A 20,627-nucleotide genomic window follows, 5' to 3' on the forward strand; every position below is an offset into this window, starting at 1 on the left:
CAGCGCTGCCCCGCCGCGCGCGGCCCAGGCACTCCGCTCAAGCTTGAGGAGGGCCAACGGGACCTAAAGACCTTCTTCCTTACGGGGCTCCACCCTTGTTGGCAGCGAATCGGTATTTCCTTCCTGACCTCTGGCCGCTCTGAGTCCGAAGACTCCCTGTCAGTCCAGTTGGTATTTGGTGAGTGGGCACCAGGCACACACCCTTGACCTTCTCGTCACTCGTTCCGTGCGGTCCTTTTTCAGCCGACAGGTCAAAACGCCCATGTAGAGGTTTGAAGCCAAGGGTCCGGGGCACTACGTTGTCATGTATCTTGTAAAAAAAGACATCTAGCTCACTGCCAGCGAGTGGACTTGACCCCGCAGGACTGGGTAGAACGCGTCTGTGGGTTTCCGAGGCTGTAACGCTTCTGGAGAGAGAGTAGGCAGCCTTCCCCTCGCGGAGAGCCTGATGGCTTCGAACTGTATGTAACCTGGCAGTTATCTTTTACAAAGGACGGAGAATCCGATTTCTAATGCGGATATACACACAGAGATCCCACTGCATGGTGTTACGGAAAACTCCCTGATGGCCCTATCGACTCCCCTTATCGGGGAAGTAGAACTGCCCCTGTGGGTTTCCAAGCCTGCAAATCTTTAGGGGAGCAGAAAGCTTCATCTTTTTCCTGAGGAGCTGTTGGTAGATTTGAACTGCTAACCTTGTGGTAAGCCCAACTCATCCCACTACACTACCAGGGCACCTTTCTTTATTAGTTAGTTATTCCAGGTTTTTCTTTTTTTATACATGTGAAGGAACTCTTGCTGTAAAATGTGGGTTCAAGTATTGACCTCCTTCGAATCTCTCTCTGAGCAGCAGGTAAAAAAACAAACTTCCTAACAGTGTAACAGTAACAGAATTAGAGTACTGAACTTAATGGGGGGTGGTCTTGAGTCTATTCTGGCTCTCACAGGTTTCACTAATGTTTTCCTGCATCTCACAAGTTTTCCACTTTTGACAAGAACAGTCTTTTCTACCACTCTTTACTAGAGGAAAGTATGTGAGTTTTCCTTCTTTGGCAAGTTTCCACCTTACATACAGATTCCAGGTTTCACAAGTTTTACTGTACTCTGAGGATTCTGCCCTGTAAGAGACGAGCTTATTGTGGCCAACTGACAAACCCACTGTTGTCTAGGCGGTTGCACTTCATAGTGACTGCAGGGTAGACTAGAACTAGTCTATTGGTTTCGGAGGCCGTGAATTTTTACTTTAGCCAACTACCATATCTGCCACCCATGGTGGTTCTGGTGGGCCTTTCTTCTTAGCCTGTATCACAGGGCTCCTTTCTGCAGGCTGGGTGGAGGCAGACGTGGGTTTGTCCAAGACTGCACCATAATGAATGGCTATCATAATAATCCTAGTCATCAGATGTAATTTTGAGCTGTCATTGAGCTATTAACGTACACGTCAGTGGTTCAAGCCTACCAGCTCCTCCAGCTGAGGAAGATGAGACTGTCTGTTCCCATCAAGATTTGCAATCCTGGAAACCCTAAGGAGAAGATGTGTTCTGAGGGGCTCTGTGGACTGGAACCAGCTGCCAGCAGGGAGTTTGGTTGTTTAAGTGCCAAAAAGCTGTTTCAATTCCTAATGCGAATGTCTAATGTGGTTAAAATAAAATTTTGTTAAATAGAGGAAGAGGTCAGAAGAATTCACTTAGAAATAAATATTTATGGTTTCTTAAAAGTTTTGTTTTTGTTTTCGCCTCAGGTAAATTTTTAGTGCCCTGTGTCAATTCCTCAAGGTTGTAATGCATGCAAGTGACTCAATGGTCAAGTGCTCAGGTACTTACTAAGAGTTTGTCAGTTGGCAGTTCCAACTCAACAACCGCGTGTTTATTCTGTCATGTGTGGTCTGTGAGCCAAAATCAGCTCGTTGGCACTAACAACATATCCATATTGTGATGCAGGTGTTTTTGCCACTGCTGCCTGTCCTACTTCAAAATAAGATATGTTCAGAGTGCATAGGAATTTGTTCATAGTTTTTTTTTAGACTATAGTCCACCCCTCCAACGGTCCCCGTGAACTGGCCCCCTGTTAAAAAGTTTGAGGACCCCTGTTGTGATGTCTTAATTAATGTTCTCTATATTTCCTCTGGGTTCTAATACCCATTGCATGGCTACAAAGAACTCTGAAAAAATTCATGATTAAATGTTTTTTTAAGGAAGTTAGCAAGTTGTAATGCCAATGAGGAATGTTACAAAGTTCCTTAATAATAAATGTCCAAAAGGGCCAATACACAGCCATAACCCTCAACCGAAGGCATTCAGTTTCGAGCTCAGTGGGCCAGCAAACTCAGCCCTTTCCCTTAAGTGCCCAGAGGCATCCACACTCCTGTAAGCTTCAGCCCGAGGCACTCAGTTCCACTTCCGTGCATCACCAAGCCCAACTTCCCCAATTACGTGCCCAGACACCCCACTTCCCATGCCAGCCTCCTGCACAGAAGCACTCCGCTTTACTTGCTCCATGGACTGGGAAGTCCGTCACTCTGTCCCTGCTCTAGCTCCTGGTCCTGCTGCTCTTAGGCTATAGCTGTCTTGTAGTGCTGGAGGTTTTCTGTGCAGGGAAGGATCTTGGGTCCAGATGACACACTCCAGCTCCTGCTGTTAATAAGATCCCACTTTCTGCTTCTCTGCGGGCTCATTTTATACACGGCAGGATGGCACTCCAGGGAAGCCTGTGCAGAATTGCAGAATTACTTACAGGTGAATCCTATTAGTATGTCTCACCTCCCCCCACCCCCTGGAAAAAGTCATTTGGTGTGTGTTAGAGACTTTGGCTAGAAGAACCACATTAGTCACTGCCACTGCACTTCCTTCCACCAAACCACTTAACTCATTTTCAGTGAGAAGCCTAATTAGTATTTTACGGTTATTTGTTTGACTTGACCAGTGATTTCCCTTCTTAAGTTAAAAGAAAACCATGCTATTGGAATAATATTTGATGGCATAAAAGAATTCAGCAAAAGGAATGAGTTAAAGAGATCTGGATATCTGGTAGCATGGGGCTCAGCAGTTCATGCCCCCAGCCACTGCTGGGGAGATATATAAGGCTGTCTAATCCTGTAAAGACTGACAGTCTTGGAAACCTCTATATAGGGTCACTGTGAGTTGAATCCACTCAAGCAGTGGGCTTCTGTTTTTGTTTGTATTGATGCAGCCTCCTGCGTTCAGAGCCCCCCCTGCCTACCCACCCGAGGGCTATAACAAATAGATGTAAGAGTAACTGCAAACGTTCTGCCATCTAGTTAATACTGACTCATAGCCAGCCTCCTGTGGGTTTCCGGGACTGTAACTTTATGAGATTAGAAAGCCCATTTTTTCTTCCTCCGAACTGCTGCTGGTTTCAAACTGCTGACCATGGGGATCACAGCCCAACTCAGGGCTCCTGAAAATACAAGTGATCTGGAATCAACTTGTTGGGTAAAGAGAGTTCATTAAATCATATCTCTTTATTGCCCTTTAGTTTCTCTTTTGAATGTTTTATTCACCTCATTATTTTCAAAGGTTGGCATTGCTCTGCGATTTAGAGAAGGAAACTACAGTGTGTGAAAATGCTATATTAATAACTTGACATCAGAGTGATCTACAACACTTAATGTTCCTGGTGTTTCCTCTTGTTCACTTAACTTGTAGTCCTGTGTGTTTGTCAACACTCAGTCACATATCTTTAAAGTAGCTCATATGTTACCGTGACGGTTTCTACAGAAATCAAATCAATGACTTAATGAGGAAATCTTTAATCCTTTGCTATAATTAAGAGGATAGCTGTAAAAATAAATGGAAAAAAATCATTTTTCGCTAGATCCTCTTGGCCACTGGTGGCTCTTAGCCCAACCCCTGGCCCTATTGTATTTCTAAAGGCTAATGACAAGCTTAGTTGAAGACAGACAGCAAGTTGAAACTTAGTCCTGGATGTAATTAGAAAGATTGAAAGAATACTTACAAGTTTCTCCCACTATTCAAAGTAGACCATTCCTTTGTAAACTTCTATTGGCCGAAATGGCATAAAATAAAGTAGCAATTACCATTGATCTGTATAGGAAGTATTGTTTAGCATTTCTGGATCCAAAAATTGTGTTCCAAATCATGCCATCTAAAACCTAAAATCTAACTGTGTGTATTCACAGACACAATTAAAAACTATGGCAACTTGAGGCTGAGTGTAGTTCTTAAGAAGGAGCTTGGTGAGATCACCTGATTGACTGCAAAACAAATACTAGTTCTGCCTTTGGGAATTTTCCTTGTGAAAGTTAAAATCCTCTTTGGAGTTTTAGTACTATAGCTCTTTCCTGAAAGTGAAAGTGGCAAATAGTAAACTTTTGAAAAGTAAATAATTGTTCTTGAACTCACAAACTGTCATTTAGTGCTAGCATAATACTTGATTAAACATAGCCATGTACAGCATAACTTCCACAGCTTCCTTTTCATTTTTTTTTTTAATCATTGTATTGGGGACTCATACAACTCTTATCACAATCCACACGTACATCAATTGTGTAAAGCACATTTGTACATTTGCTGCCCTCAACACTCTCAAAACATTTGCTCTCCACTTAAACCCTTGGCATCAATCAGCTCCTCATTTTTTCCCCTCCCCTTTTCATTTCTTTACCAGATGCGGCATTACAAACTCACTCACTGCCCTGAATGGGATAGCAGAGAAACCTGGGGCCATGAAAGCTACAGTGGAAGTCGCAAACGGAAAAGGAGGTCTCGTAGTAGCACGCAGGAGAACAGGCATTGTAAACCACATCTTCAGCGTAAAGAATCTGATAGGTAAATTATTCTTGAACTAATAGCATTATATCTCCACTAGGTTTGTTTGTTTGTTTGTAATGATTTGTCATTTACTTACATAGCATTCATTTTTCAATGTATGATTCAGCAAATACTTACTCATTAAAAAATACAGTGTCACTTTTCAGGAAGATGCTTTATAAATGCTGAGCCTATAGTTATAAAGAAGGCAAAATTCCTGTCATATCTGTGTTTATCTGGCAGTAGTTGGTGATAATATCAGTAATTGGGTAGGAAACCTTGCACAAAGGTGCTCTGACGAATTGACAGAAAAAACACTCAGTTTAAGCTGCCACTGACAAAGGGGGCGAGGGGTGAAACACAAAAAGTCATTAGAAATGGTTGAAGACCCAGTCTTGGCCTTTAACTTTTACATCGGCCTGTCTCACTCACCGCGCTCAAGTCGATGCTCATAGCCACCCTGTAGGACAGGGTAGAGCTCCCCCTCTGAGTTTCCGAGACTGTTAACTCTCCACCACCAGTTTTATTGGCATATGATTCACATATCAAACAATTTAATAGTTCAGTCATACCACACCGAGAAGAGTTGTATAATCCTCACCAGAGACAGTTTTAGAACATTTTCTTCAATCTTATATTCGTCATTATTAGCTCCCCATTACCCCCCAACCTCCCCTCCCAAGGGTACTATTAATCCAGTTACTTCGAGAGTGCAACTCTTACCGGAGTAGAAAGCCTCATCTTTCTCCTGAGGAGGGGCTGGTGGTCTCTAACTGCTGGCCTTGTGGTAAGCAGTCCCACTTGTAACCACTCTGCCAGCAGGGCTCCTATTGGAATATATATGTTGGGACAAAGGAGTTGTTTCAGATGAGAAGAACCAGCATGCTCTAATTTAGGAATGCTAAAGTATTTTGGAGGGTTTAGTTGTGTTCTACAGGCTACATTTGTTAAAGATAGGAATATATTTGAAAATTTTAGATTCTTCGTCATAAAAAGAACCGTTCTTTTGCGCAGACAGGAGCAGCCAATAATGCAGGAAAGGGTTTCAATAAAACATTCCGATAGTGTTTGCCTTATTTTATTGTATTTGTATCACTGTAAAGTTTAAAAATAACACATTTAAACAAAATTGAAATCGTAAAGCTCTTTGTGGTTAAGGAAAGTCTAGTTGAAGTTAGCTTTTCGTTCTTGCTGCTCCAGTTAATCTCCCTTTCTCATTCGTTTTGCTGGTACTATGTTTTCTCCTTGTTTTGTGCAGATGTTCCATTGGGACTGTTTGCCAGATTGCTTTCTAAATTAGCCCGCTGGGGTAACTTTAAAAAACAGTATGTAATTTTTTTCCTTCTCCATGCTAACAGACTTACTCTGCAGGACATTCAAGCTTGAAATCATTGCAGATTAATTATTCTTCACACTGTTTATGTGGGGGGAGAGTTTATGGCAGGATTTTAAATTAACAGCTAATTGATGTACAATATACTATAGGAAAATAATCTGTATCCAATTATTACTATCTAAAACATAGTCTAAAGCTTAATATAGTACTAGTCATATGGTAGTACATATTGTTTGAGTGATGAACAATTGAATCATATTTCAAAATCAGTTACTTAAATGTGATACAGAGTTAATCCCAGCTCTTGTTTTAACATCAGCACAGAAATGTTGGGTGATAACTGCTCTCCAAACGTATAATTGCCTTTTTAAAGATTTTTCAACTTTACAATTTTTTTAATCACAAAATGGGGGAAAGTGAAAATTACCGAAAATTACAAATATGATAACCTCAGGGGCTAGCCCCCCATTATTTGGATGTAATTACTGGTTCTTAAAAATATCCTTGTATATGAATCTTTGCTTCTAATTATATCCCCCAAGTTAGATTCTAAGACTGGACATTTTCAAATTGAAGGGTTTAAAAGTTATGCAATTCTGGTTACATACTTGTCCTAGAAACTGTGCATCGAATTTTCTCCTATCATGTGCTCCAAAACCCTCTCTCCAATATTGGCTATTTTGAAAGGCTGAGTGTAGTGTTTTGTTGTAATTTGAAATTAAAATTTCTAGTGCATCTCTTCGCTTTCATAGGCTTATATATAGATTTAGACATGTTTTGTATTCTTAGTCAATGTTTTCTACTAAACCTTTTTTCTTACTGGTTTTTAGGAGCTCTGTGTTATATGTGAATTATTTTCATTGTTATAATTGTTGTAAGTATCCTTTTTTATTTGCCTTTTTGGCAAATCCAATGTACATTGTCAGATTTAGATTCTGTGCATCTAAAAGCTAGGGTCCAGATGGCTTCATTTTAAATAAGAATTCCATATTCTGATATAATTGATAACCAGACCACCTTTTGAGAAATGCTGTTTTAAACATCTTATCCTGGCATGTAGAGCCTTTGATGATATGCCCTAGCTCAGTGGTTCTCAAACTGTGAGTCACGACCCCTTTGGGGGTCAAACCACCCTTTCACAGGAGTCGCACGATTTATAACAGTAGCAAAATTACAGTTATGAAGTAGCAATGAAAATAAGTTTGCGGTTGGAGGGGGGGTCACCACAACATGAACTGTATTAAAGGGTCGCGGCTTTAGGAAGGTTGAGAACCACTACCCAGCTTATTTATGTGTCTATATTTCCTTATGTGAAAACTACCCTTGCTGGAATTGTCTCCTCACTCTGCTGTCTCCTGAGGAATGCTTAGACAAAGGCATCTCCAAGACTTTGTAACGAAAGGTGCTTTCTAAATGTGAGGTGCTACTATATACTGTCTCTGGAATTTCTTCTACTTTCCGCTTTGTTCAAGTCCTGGCTTCCCTTTAAGATGCAACTGTTTCATCTTTTCATAAAAAGATCGAATTTCTTCCCTTCGACAGCCTTAGGTAGTCATGAAACTTTTTAATCTTTCCTGCATTGTTGGGTTTTATTGGATTTTTATTTGAGCATTCATGTTGCTCGTTATTTGTTGACAGAGTATTTTTTATCTCCAGATGACTTGTGTGGAAATAAACACAAATGTCCCTGCCTGTATGAATCTTAGCTATTTTGAAAGGCCACAGTGAAATATTCACTGGACACTCTAAATTTTAAAGATTGAAACTGTCCTCCTTGTCCCAGCCACCTTGTCCAGAGCCACGACAGTTACATAGTTTGACTGTGCTTCTCTGCTTTCTAGACCTCACTGAAGGTTGCAGGGCCCCTTAACTTTCTAGTTTTATTTCATGATATTTCTTTACCCCAAGTTTTGTATTTTTGTTGATTTTTGAATGGACCAAGAGTAGCTAACTTTTTGTAATAGTCCAATTTAAAATAATTGGCTTTTTTTTCCTGGCAGGAAGCTTTTGGACTTTCACGGAAAGGATGCCTTACACAATTGCATAGGCTGTCCTTTAGATTATGGTCATTTCTCACTTGGTCCCCTGTAGGTCTCTCATAGCTCTAAGCCAGATGACCCAGATTCCCTTTGTCTTACTCTGATGTCTTGAGTTGTGTCTCCAGTGAACAGAGCTACAGCTGACACTGTGGAAAGGGAAGAAGGCTCCTGTACCTCCCCAGGCTGGATTTTTTAAAGATGCTCCTTTATTGCACCACAAATCAGCCCCTGTGAAAAGAATGGCGGTACATGTTGGGAAAGGAAAGGGGTTGGTGAGGGCAATCTAGTTCACATCTGTCACTCCGTTGCTTGTCAGGATTATTTTAGCTGTTTTGTCTGACTGGGCAGGTGTCCCCTTTTTCCCTTAGTGCTCCATGTGCATCCCTCTTGAAGCTTCGCACTCTGTTGAAGAGGACACTCATCCCAGGTAGAGAGGGGGCGGGGAAATTGGGCCAATTGAATCTATGTCCTTTCCTTTCCAGCAGATAAAGCGTACTTAGCTGGAATCCATTGACCTCTCAAATTCTTTGCCAAGTTTTACTTATACACTTGTGCATTTCTTGGAAAGGATACATTGCTTTCACCAGAATCTCAAGGGGATCTGTAGATTCAGAAGTCAAGCACTGTGTACTAGCTGATGCTATGCTGTATTCCGTGTACAACTCTTGTTTAACTTCTCTAGCAGGATGATAGAAAATTGGAAATGCAAAGGGAAGTAGAGTACTGGTACTATTATCGGAGTAATACTAGGCAAGCAATACAGGAATGCTTTCTCCTTCGAGAGTTAAATATTTTAGATGTCCTTGGCACCTGGGGCCATACTGAAAAACTGTGCTGTCCATTTCTGAATCAAGAATAGCAAGAGGCCAGAAATGCAGAGAGGATGAATGATGTGTGTAACAAAATTTGCTTCTATAATAGTAGAAAACCTGTATTTTTGTCACTAATGAGCACTATAACCATGGAAAGTCATTAGTCAACAGTTTACCACTGCTTAACACATTACCAAAGGGATCTTAATTTATTTATCAGTAAAATAAAAGGGCTGGAATACATTGAAGGTTCACTCTAACTTTGATAACCTCCCATGAAGGCGTTCTATATGTGCCAGAGATAATCTAAAATACTCGTACATTCACAGGAAAAGGAATCCTGTTTTGTTTGCCTCCCAATTGTGTGTGGCTCTCTGAGAAGGAGAAAAAGTTTAATGATAGATGTATTTATCCTAAGACTGATGAATTCCAGACCGTTTTGTGAATTTTTTTTTTCCAACTTTCTCCAGAAGCTAAAGGAACAGTTATGTAAACATTAAGCATAATAAATGAATGATTTAATTCAATCTTTGTTCCTTGGTAAGAAATGCCCTAAAGCAGTCTAAATATTAAAGGATTTGCACCCATTTTCATGTTGGTTACAATAAAATTATTTTTTTTGCGGGAGGGGAAAGTATACTAATTCATTGTCTAAAACATTTATTATTTTTACATCTAGAATTCTTAAAAAGAATGTTTCATTAGAACCATACTGTTGTAGAATGGAAAGAATAATTTTATATCTTTTAATGTATTTTCAGTCATTATTTAGAAGCAAGGTCCTTGAATGGGAGAGATTATCGGGACCGGAGGTACATTGATGAATACAGAAATGAGTGCTGTGAAGGATATGTTCCCAGGCATTATCATAGAGACATCAGAAGCAATTATCAAATCCACTGCAGTAAATCTTCAGGCCAAAGCAGGAAAAGCAGCCCTAAAAAGAAGCATACTAGACATTGCTCAAGTCATCAGTCTCATTTGGTATGATTACTTTGGTTATTATTTTGGGTGGACTTTTATTTGGGTGGTAAAGCACTTAGTGAACCAGTAGGCTGGAAAAGTCTATATATGTGTTGTACTACTTGGGTATATTTGCCCTTATATTTGAGTCCTTAAAGGAAATGTATAAATTCTTACAGCAAATCTGTATTTATTAGGTAGCTCCCATTTGCCCATATCTACTCATTTTCTGCAGACCAGATCGAGTTTGATTTTAATGAATTACTTTTGTATTTTGTAATGTAATTTTATGAAAGAATGAATTATTTAATATTTAATAATAATGTTTCATATGAAATACTGTTTTTTAAAATAAAGCTTTTCCTAATTTTGGAAACATTGGGTGCGTAGATATTGTTAATCTGTATATATAGCCTAGTATATTGCAGTGACCTAGACTGCCACTGGTTTGGTTGCAGTTTTGAAAATGGGTGCAGAAAGGGAAATAAGGTACCAAAATGCCCACTTTTTTTCCCTTCATTTTGGTACTCCCATATACACCTGTTTGATCAGTAACTTTGAGCTGTTATTATTCTCCCCAGTGTTCCTTAGTAGAACCCTAGTACTCATTAGGTAGAACGTTGAAGTTAGTCGTTATTTCCCCATGCATATTTTAAAATATTGATAAGCAAGATCAATTTTACGTAATCTTGGCATTTTAAAAACTTTTTTGGACAAAGTAGACATTTCAACTCAAAGCATATGCTATTTATAGTCAGATTAGTAAATAATGACATTGCATTCTTTAAATCTCAGACTTCAATTTAAATCAGTATTTTAAAGAGACAATTGTGTTGTTTTTTCTATTGCCACTTCAAATATCTTATCTGAAAATCTGTTCCTTGCCATGTTTTTCTTCTGTAACATAAACTGTGCCCTGTGAATTTCTGGGGACTGAATTTGAAATTGCTCCTGCCAACTGTTCGTGGCCTGGTGCTTATCTGAATGCCTGAATATCTCCCCGCTGAATGAATTGCGTATTCTGCCCTGAATTCACTCTGATACATTGATTGGCTGGACGATCGTGGTGCTGCCCACTTGCTGTTCCAGAAGAGCCACCGAAGGAAAAGATCCAGGAATATAGAGGATGATGAGGAGGGTCACCTGATCTGTCAGAGTGGAGACGTTCTAAGAGCAAGATGTATAGAATATTTTTCAACACTTTTTAAACCTTGCAGACAGAATTATCTTTTTTAAGATTAGTTTATCAGCGGGGGGCTAAAAAACTCTTCATTGCTTTTTTGTTTTGTTTTTATGGGTTTGTTTGTTCTTTTGTATTCTTTTATGTAGAATTTAAGTATTTCTACTCTTAAAGTTCCAAATATAATCTATTGGAATGTGAGATTAGAGCAAGAAAGATAGCTGTCTCTAATTGTTTTTGTAGCAACTGAAAATAAAATAATTTGAGTGCTGAAATTTTAGTTATGCTTTGATAGAGATCTTTGAAAATATTCCAGATTTAAACATTGATTGTTTGACTAACTTAATGCATTGTATTCAGAAACTGAACACACTTCTTCCCCCGCCTCTCCTCCTTGTAGATGAAATCGTGGATACTCTGGGTGAAGGGGCTTTTGGCAAAGTTGTAGAGTGCATTGATCATGGCATGTAAGTTTTATTTCTTTTATTGAACAGTAATCTTTTTTGAGGAAAATACCTAAATTAGATAAAATTGTGTTTTAGATGATAACTAGTGTTATTTCTTGTCAGGGATGTTTAACAAAATTGTATAAAACTTTCATTCCAAAAGGAACTGAATTTGCATCTTAGAGTTGGTATCCTAAATTTAAATGAAGTTACGTTATAAAGACAGAATTCTTTAATGGAACATTCTAAGCCCTTTGTGGTTTGTTCCATGGCTACATGTCAGTAGTTCCTAACTACCAGCTGATCTGTGGGGCAAATATTGGAATCCCAAGGGCAGTTCTACTCTGCCCTTTGAGGGTCCTATGAGATGTAATTGACTAGAAGGCAGGGAGAGCCGCATTTTTATCAATTTTTCTGCAGGACTTTTATACCCATGGTTTATAAACATTTTTAAGTGAATCTGTTGTGAGACTCAAAATTGCTTGTTTCTAATTTGGCATCAAAGTTTTCATCACACATCAAATAATTGGTTTATTTTTAGTCTTGGGATCAGAAGCGAGGGATAAAGGAAATCGATGGCCTCTAAACTCATTTGTGGCGCTATACTCTTTGAACGCATTCTTACAGGTGCCCTAAAGAGCTACAATTTAGCTCTTTCTGCCCGTTTGCATCAGTGAATGACTTGCCATGTTCCCTTTTGCCAAGATGTTCTATTTATCTCCCACAGTTGACAAACCTTTTATATATCTTTTAGGACTTGGTTCTCTATTACCTTTGCTCCAAAGATGTGTGCTCTCCCTAGTCCTTTTAGGTATTCCCTACCCTTGTTTTAAGCATTTCTACCATTTTGATAATTTGTTCATATGTCTGTCAATATTTTTCCCCACTAGGCTGTGAAGTACTCACTGCCATCAAGTTGTTACCCATAATGGCCCAATAGGACAGAGTAGAAAGCCTCATCTTTGTCCTGCACTGAGGGGCTGGTGGTTTTGAACTGCTGACCTTGTGATTGGTGGTCCAGTGCTTAACTCACTATGCTACAAGGACTCCTTACACTGAAGTATATAGGAACAAATCTAGCTAACATCTAGTCATTTCCAGCACAGTGTAGGTCTATCCTGGTAAATTAAATGCTTTAATGTGTAGCATGCTCCGTTCTTAGTTTTTACATTTTTGTCCTTTTTTGTTTTCACTTTGACTAACAATAATAAAATTCATTAAGTATTAAGGAAACCATCATACTATATAAAGTATATTTTGTCCAAATGTTTTGTTGAAACACTTATATGGGATTTAATATACTATGTCTTTGGGGTTCTACCAGTCTACCGATCACTTGAGGGTTTCCGAGACTACCTCTTTACAGGAGGAGAAAACCCAGTCTTTCTCCTGAGGAGTGGCTGCTGGTTTCGAACCGCCGAACCATGCAGATCAAAACCCAACACACACTTTAAAATAATCAACTGTTGGAGATCAAAGGGGCATCATTTACCCAAGGACAATGTTCAAAGGGTTAGGAAGGAAGGGGAACAGAAGTAAGAAACATAGGAAGAAGTGGGATAAGTGTTGCTAAATTGAAGAGATTGCAATCAGTGAGATGAAACAGAACGTGTCTGGATTATTAAATGTAAAACTGATGATCTGCTCTGTAAACCTTCACCCAGGTCACAAAAGCTTTAAATAAATACACACAATGCCCTAAAATTATATTAGAAAAATAGCATAGAATGATTGATAGTTAATAAGGTTGTAAAAATTGTGCTTTAGAGGAAACATGGCTTTAGTCCACTCCAGTACTTACCAGTTTAATTAATTTTGTTTTTAAGGGATGGCACACATGTTGCAGTGAAAATTGTTAAAAATGTAGGTCGATACCGAGAAGCAGCTCATTCAGAAGTTCAAGTGTTGGAGCATTTGAATAGTACTGATCCCAATAGTGTCTTGTAAGTATAAATTTAAACTATGAGCAAGATGATTTTAAAAAGTTTGTGGATACATGAAATCAAAATATAATGGAAATTTTCCACAGACTTTTTTGAACCCCTTGTATTATTATGTAAAATAATCAGATTCCTTGAGCTGAACTATCTTTATTTTGATGTATTTTTAGCCGATGTGTCCAGATGCTAGAATGGTTTGATCATCATGGTCATGTTTGTATTGTGTTTGAACTGCTGGGACTTAGTACCTATGATTTCATTAAAGAAAACAGTTTTCTGCCATTTCAAATTGACCACATCAGACAGATGGCATATCAGATCTGCCAATCAATAAATTGTAAGTATGCTTGATAAATCTTTAAATACCAGAAAATCCACATTGTTAGGATATGAAGCACATACCAACACATAGTCACTAAAAGTGTACATATTGCAGGTAAAGCTGAAACCCCCCTCCCTGTATGTACTCCTAAGTCCTTTATCCCCTGGTACAGATTTGATTTGTAAATGAAACTAATCATGGTCTTTTTGCTTTTCTGTAGTTTTGCATCACAATAAGTTAACCCATACAGATCTGAAGCCTGAAAATATTTTATTTGTGAAGTCTGACTATGTAGTAAAATATAACTCAAAAATGGTGAGTGAGGGCTTTTTGCTAATTGAGGTTGATGATCCTTGAAAGAGGGATTTCATCTGTAAAGCTTATTATGTTCTGATGTTGAAGTCCAATTTTGCCTTCTGGGGTTATGGTAAAAATAAAAAGTTAATACCTGTGCAGACCTCCAGACTGGTGCTATAAAGTTGATTTCATGTATGTTGTTTTTCTCTTAACTCTCTGTAGAAACGTGATGAGCGTACACTGAAAAACACAGATATCAAAGTTGTGGACTTTGGAAGTGCTACGTACGATGATGAACATCATAGCACTTTGGTGTCTACACGACATTACAGAGCTCCAGAGGTCATTCTGGGTTAGTAGAGCCAGACTTCCTTATATTGTAATTAAAGAAGCAGTGTTGATTTATGCATGATTTGTTGGGATTAACATTGTAGAGAAAGTGTTCTCTATTTTCACAAAGGCTGTATTATCTTTTGCTATAAATTAGAGTGCAGGAAATGTAATGCCATTGGTGAAAAACATTTCAGGTGGAGGTTGTTTTAAATGATAATAAGAACGGTGTGACTCTGAAACCTATTTGGGATGTCATCACAAAAGGATGGTGTTGACAAAGAGTTGACAGTAGGGGACTTGTAGGCTGAAAAGGAGATGAATAAAGGGTTAGTCTAAGAAAGTCTTTTAGTAATCCTTGACATGAGATTATGGGGGAAAAAAGTTAAGGTTCATAGTTGTAAATAGAGTGAATGCTATGCCTCAGAATTAAAATATTAAGAGACAAAATTAAGAATTGGGTTGGGGGCTTGAAGGCAGTAGAAACACCTAGTTCCAATGTTACTGGGAAAATAAAAGTAATCTTGAGCCAAAAGTAAAGTCCCTGAGGTTAGGTAAGATACTTTTATGGAATCAGTTGCTTGGTAGTAAGTACATTCTGAAAACAATTAGACACCTATGTTTCAACTAAACCGTATTTGTAACAATGAAATGTAAAAATGCCTAAGGCAGCCATGATCAACAGCAGTGTTGGAGTATTTCCAATTTTGGAAGATTTACATGAATTGTTAGTTATATTTGGGAAATGTTTATAAATATGCTTAAAATGCCTTCTCCCTCAAGTTTACTACTTACTAGAGTAAGGGCATAGATGACATAGAAAACATACTGAACAATGTTTGGTATAAAATAGTGTAAAGCCTGAATTTACTGTTATATTTTCCACAATACACTATGTAAACAGAGTACCCTTAAAAGAAAGGTTTATCTCTGCGTTGATGATTTAAAATTGGTGCATAATAAAATGTTTCTTTTCGAATAGCTTTAGGTTGGTCTCAGCCTTGTGATGTTTGGAGTATAGGTTGCATTCTTATTGAATATTACCTTGGCTTCACAGTTTTTCAGGTACGTGTATAGTAATTTAATTTATTGACTCAAGGGATTTGGTTGAAGGCCTGTTAAATTTTAGGGTTCCACATTAGAAACTTCTCAAACTGTCAGGATTCTTGCAATTAAAATTTACATATGTAAAATTTTTTTTTCTGTAAAACCAAGATTAAATGATGTAGTTAGGGGTCATAGTTCATTTTATATATGATTGAGGTTTTTAAAACACATGATTTGGATATAATTCATATTGGCTTTTTTTTTTTAATTAGAGTCCCTTCATTAATTTGTATTATCATTATTGTGGCTAGTTTTCATAGGCCCACCGTAATTATTCATGTTTTTTAGAAAGTGGCTGGTTATGTATAGTCAGCTATATCGTCAAGACAAAATTAAATAGAATGCCTGCTTACTTCTTGTTGGTTCATCAAATGAATACTACACGTGACTGATTTTAAATCACTTTAGTTGTTTTATGTGATAGTTAGAATATCAACACTAATTTTGAGATGTACTCTATATTTTAATTCCAGTCTCCAGGATACCGTATATACTTGAGTATAAGCTGAGTTTTTTCAGCACACTTTTTAATGCACTTTTTGTGGTAAAATTAGGTGCCGCGACTGATACTCAAGTACATATGGTAATCAAACTAGCCACACTAAAAAAAACAAAAACAATAAGAACTCACTGCTATGGAGTTGATTCCACTGTTGTGGAGTGACCTTATAAGACAGGATAGAACTGCACCTGTGGGTTTGTGAGATAGTAACTCCTTATGGGAATAGAAAGCCTCATCTTTTTCCTGTGGAGTGACTAGTGGTTTCATAGTGCTGACCTTGAACTTGATATCCCAACTTAGCAACCACTAGGCCACCAGGACTCCTTACTCAAGGAATTAAAAGAAGAAAAAGTGCTAGTATTTATTCCTGCCATGAGTTAATTGTGAAGGCAATGTATAGTAAGCACAGTAATTGAAATGAATTTTCACAGCATTAACCACAACTGCTCTCCAGAATAAGGGTCTGCACACTGGCCCGGGGCCCAAATTCTAACCTGATGGCTGTTTGAAAAGAGAATATATGACAGACTATTTTTGGCCAGCCAAACCAACATTATTTGTTGTTTGGCTCTTTCCAGAAACATCTGCTAATCCCTGCCACTTCTGGAGCATACTGTATACCATCTCGTATGTGCATAGTAATTTATTAATAACTCGGGCATTTTAAATGTTAAAGGCCTGTTAAAATTTTGGATTCCATATTGGAAACTTGCCATACTGTCAGGATTCTTGCAGTTAAATTTACATATGCAAAGTTATTTTTCTTCTCTGAAACCAAGGTTAAACGATATACCAAAGTTAGTAAGTGGTCATAGTTTGTTTTGCAGATGATTGAGGTTTTTAAACACATGATTCAGATTATTTTTCATTACAGAGTCCTTTTATGAATTTGTATTAGCATTATTGAGGCTACTTTTCCTAGAGCCACCATGGTTACTAGGGGACCATTTTCTCACGTCTCCAACAGCCAGGTTTTCTCTATTCTATAGCCAAGCTCTATTACTGTGCAGTTAAAGAATATGAACTTTGATTTGGGGTCATATTCCAACTGACCTCGGTATGTCTTTGAGCCAGTGTCTTAACCTATTTGAAAGTTAAGCGTCCTCACACTACTCTGAGGGTGGTTGTGAGCATTTTTGTGTGTGTATGCCTTAGATTAATGTGTTTATGATGATTGATAGGTTGATTTTACAAAGTGGAAGAATGTTAAATAATAAAAATTGATCTTGGTTAAGCAACTATTTAAGAAGACTTCTCTGATCATTCCTCAAGGTGAAACAGTGCAAGAAACATAAGAAAATTGTTCAGCTTTATATTAAACAAGTTTGTCTTTGCCCATTCTACAGAACCTTACTGATAGTGAGCTATTTCAGAAAGACTTTAATTTTAGTAGGTTTGTAACTACAATACAACTCTTACAATATTGTTCTGTCTCTGAAATATGGGGTAATGTGAATTATATAAGTCTCTTGTTCTATCCTTTTATGTGATTTATTGATTTCCTTGTATTCTCTTCTGATGTACATGTTGAGAAATGGAGAGTGCTAAATTTATTTTTCCTATGTTTTTTAGACTCATGATAGTAAAGAGCACCTGGCAATGATGGAACGAATATTAGGACCGATACCAACACACATGATTCAGAAAACAAGGTATGCTGTACAATTAATTATTCGAGCACTTTGTTGGGTGCATGCAAGGAAGGGCCTAAGTATATTTGAACTACACAAGACCCAATTTTGTTATATCATTTGTTCCAAGGAATACAAATGTAGTGTTAACTTGCATCTTGCCCCAGTTTGAAAAGGCAAACTTTAAAAATTTGGTACAATATTTGCCTCGTGGTCTAGTAAACATTGTGGTGTTTTTCACATTTATGTTAAATTTTTAATAATACTTTTCTTTGGCATTCCATACTGCTGCTAATGCACTTTGTCGGTCCATAGACACGGTTCTAGAGTGATTTCCAAATGGTTCACCAAAGAAGCTACCTAAGGGCTTATTGAAACCCTTCCAGCCCATCCAGATCTGTGAGATCAGAAGTACAGGGAGGGTCCAGGAATCTCTGTATTTGAACCAGCCATTGTTCCATGGACTCAGTTTGAAACAGCTTAATTGGAATATTAAAATCTCACAGAGTGGACGATTAAATAAAATGTTTTCTAAGATATCTGGTAATTGTTGTTCAGATTGTTTTAAACACACATGTATGTATCCATTTATACTCTTACCTCCCAGTGGAGACAGGGTAGAAATATGAATCTTCTGTTACTTCACTAATGCAAACTTCTTTTTCTTGTAGAAAACGCAAGTATTTTCATCATGACCAGCTGGATTGGGATGAACATAGTTCTGCTGGTAGATACGTTAGGAGACGCTGCAAGCCATTAAAGGTAGAAGGGAAAGGAAGCTTTTTACAAGTCCACAAATTTCACTTTTTAATATCCTTATAAAAAACATTTTTTTCCTTTCAGGAATTTATGCATTGTGATGATGAGGAACACGAAAAACTATTTGATTTGGTCCGAAGAATGCTAGAATATGAACCAACTAAAAGGATTACTTTGGATGAAGCATTGCAGCATCCTTTCTTTGACTTATTAAAAAAGAAATGAAATGGAAATCAGTGGTCTTACTATATACTTCTCTAGAAGAGATTACTTAAGACTGTGTCAGTCAGCTAAACATGCTAATATTTTTGTAAACATTAAATTATTTTGTACAGTTAAATGTAAATTCTGTTTGTTTTGTATCAGTGTAATTATCTTGTTAAGCAAATATGGTCTTGGTAATGATGAAGTATAAAAGTTAAAATTAATTTTCCATTTAAAGTTTTATCATTTTTAAAGACCTTTGAAATATACCTGTGTCTGGTGATAAATTTGATTGTTCATACTTTTTGTACATGAAAATTGACTCTCAAGTGATTTTTTTTTTTTTGAGTAAAGGGAAATTTTGACTACCTTGCTCTTAAATTGATATTCTTTATATGCCTCAGATTTAGAGTTTTAATCTTTAAAAGTTTTTCCTGTAGTTCTTGAGTAGATAATAAATATTAACTAGGTGGCACACACACATAGGTATTGGGAACCAAAATCTATAGGAAACTGCCTAATGTGGGAAGTCTTCATAAATTAAATTGTAAGCATTCTATTTTTTATTGGGTGATGTTAGTGATGATAAGTAGGCATTAGAAAAGTATCCATTTTGTCAAACTACGCACATTTAGATTAACTGGAACATCAATCTAACGGCTATTTAGTGAGTTGTAAGCATGAAGATAGTACGTCTGATAACAGGCTTTGGTTTTCAATGCCAAACCCAACCAAAATCAAACCAAACTTGCAGTTCTGACTCCTGGAGCCTCGGCGACACAGTGGTTAGGCATTGTTTGGACTGTTAACTTTTGAAGGTCAGCATTTCAAAACCAACACCCATTGGGTGGGGGGGACAGGAGGCTTTCTACTCTTGTAAAGAATTACAGTGTAGGAACCCACAGGGTTAGTCCTACCTTCTATAAGGTTGCTAGGAGCCAAGTTGAAAATGTCTAATAGCTGCTTCCTTTTCAAGTCAAGGGAATATCAGCCTCTGAAAATTAAGGGCTTTTACATCATGTTAATCCTTCACTGGAGAAAAAAGGATTCCTGTGGAAAACTCTTTTTCTTAAGGAAAGACGCTCTGCAGAAGTTGTAGAACCTTTTTAAATATGTTTAAATAATTTAAATACAATTTTTAAATATGTATTATTTTACAATAGTTTTACATAAAAACTACATATTAAATGCTTCTAAAGTTTTTTAAAAAACAAATGTTGATTCTGCCAAGTGGAAATTCAGAATTTTTTTTTCAGATCCTCATTTGCTGGTGTGTTACACCAATTTGAGTTTTATTTGTTTGTATTTTCAGCATAAAGTGCATGGAACTTTTTGTGTGTAGTTTAGGGCAACGTTGGCCAAAATAGGAAGGTTTTGTTCCTAAACTTGACTAATATTTTAAGAAAGTAGAAATAAGTTTAACATAAAATTACTACATAATTATATTAGATCTTTTATGTAATGCACACACCATTAATGTACCTTCAGAATAGTTAAGCTATTACTAAAAAAATGATTCTTTAGAGGGTCGGGAGCCCTTTACCATGTTGCTGCCCAGTGGGCTGCCACCCCTGCTCTCTCCCTCCCTCCCCCATGTACACTTTCCAGTCAGTGCCTAGATTGGTACCTAGGTTGCTTCCTAACAAAACTCCTAAATTAACCTTTTTTTCTTCATCGAAAATCCATGCCCTCCTAATACTGACAGCATAGCATATAAAAGGAAAAGAAAATATTTTTTTAAACTTCTGCAAAAATTGGTGGTAACCTTTTCTTCTGAAAAGTCTGTCTTTACAAAAGGTACGTTAGTTAATAGAATGTTAGCAATGGAAAGGAAACTTAGAGAAATGCCTACATGGGTGCTTCCCAGTCGGGGTTCCTTCCACGAACACTTTAATCTTCCCTGGGCTCTCCTGAGCCGACTCCAGAGTACCTGCCCTTCCTGCTCCAGGGTTTTTGACAGTCCTGGGAA

General features: G+C 37.6%; 1 protein-coding gene across 6 annotated transcripts in view; it reads left to right on the forward strand.

Annotated features, from left to right (window-relative positions):
* Positions 1–19,026, forward strand: part of CLK4 (CDC like kinase 4) — a 19,860-nt gene extending 834 nt beyond the window's left edge. The window contains exons 1-14 of one of the 6 annotated variants that reach the window (XM_045284488.1): positions 4,745–4,808; positions 6,049–6,115; positions 8,534–8,592; positions 9,739–9,961; positions 11,030–11,120; positions 11,521–11,587; positions 13,393–13,509; positions 13,677–13,843; positions 14,049–14,143; positions 14,348–14,477; positions 15,438–15,520; positions 17,637–17,716; positions 18,367–18,457; positions 18,539–19,026. In XM_045284488.1, coding sequence (XP_045140423.1) covers positions 8,540–8,592; positions 9,739–9,961; positions 11,030–11,120; positions 11,521–11,587; positions 13,393–13,509; positions 13,677–13,843; positions 14,049–14,143; positions 14,348–14,477; positions 15,438–15,520; positions 17,637–17,716; positions 18,367–18,457; positions 18,539–18,679 — 1,338 coding nt within the window. In that variant the 5' untranslated portion in view covers positions 4,745–4,808; positions 6,049–6,115; positions 8,534–8,539 and the 3' untranslated portion in view covers positions 18,680–19,026. Of the gene's footprint in view, positions 1–1,741; positions 1,816–4,647; positions 4,809–6,048; positions 6,116–7,349; positions 8,411–8,533; positions 8,593–9,738; positions 9,962–11,029; positions 11,121–11,520; positions 11,588–13,392; positions 13,510–13,676; positions 13,844–14,048; positions 14,144–14,347; positions 14,478–15,437; positions 15,521–17,636; positions 17,717–18,366; positions 18,458–18,538 lie in introns of those variants that run through there. The other 5 variants (XM_045284485.1, XM_045284487.1, XM_045284486.1 and 2 more) reach the window with 5 other exon arrangements.
* Positions 19,027–20,627: the final 1,601 nt, after the last annotated feature.

Source organism: Echinops telfairi, unplaced genomic scaffold (assembly GCF_000313985.2).
Source record: "Echinops telfairi isolate 266 unplaced genomic scaffold, ASM31398v2 ScPeMD7_7469;HRSCAF=8507_0, whole genome shotgun sequence".
Taxonomy (NCBI): Eukaryota; Metazoa; Chordata; class Mammalia; order Afrosoricida; family Tenrecidae; genus Echinops; species Echinops telfairi.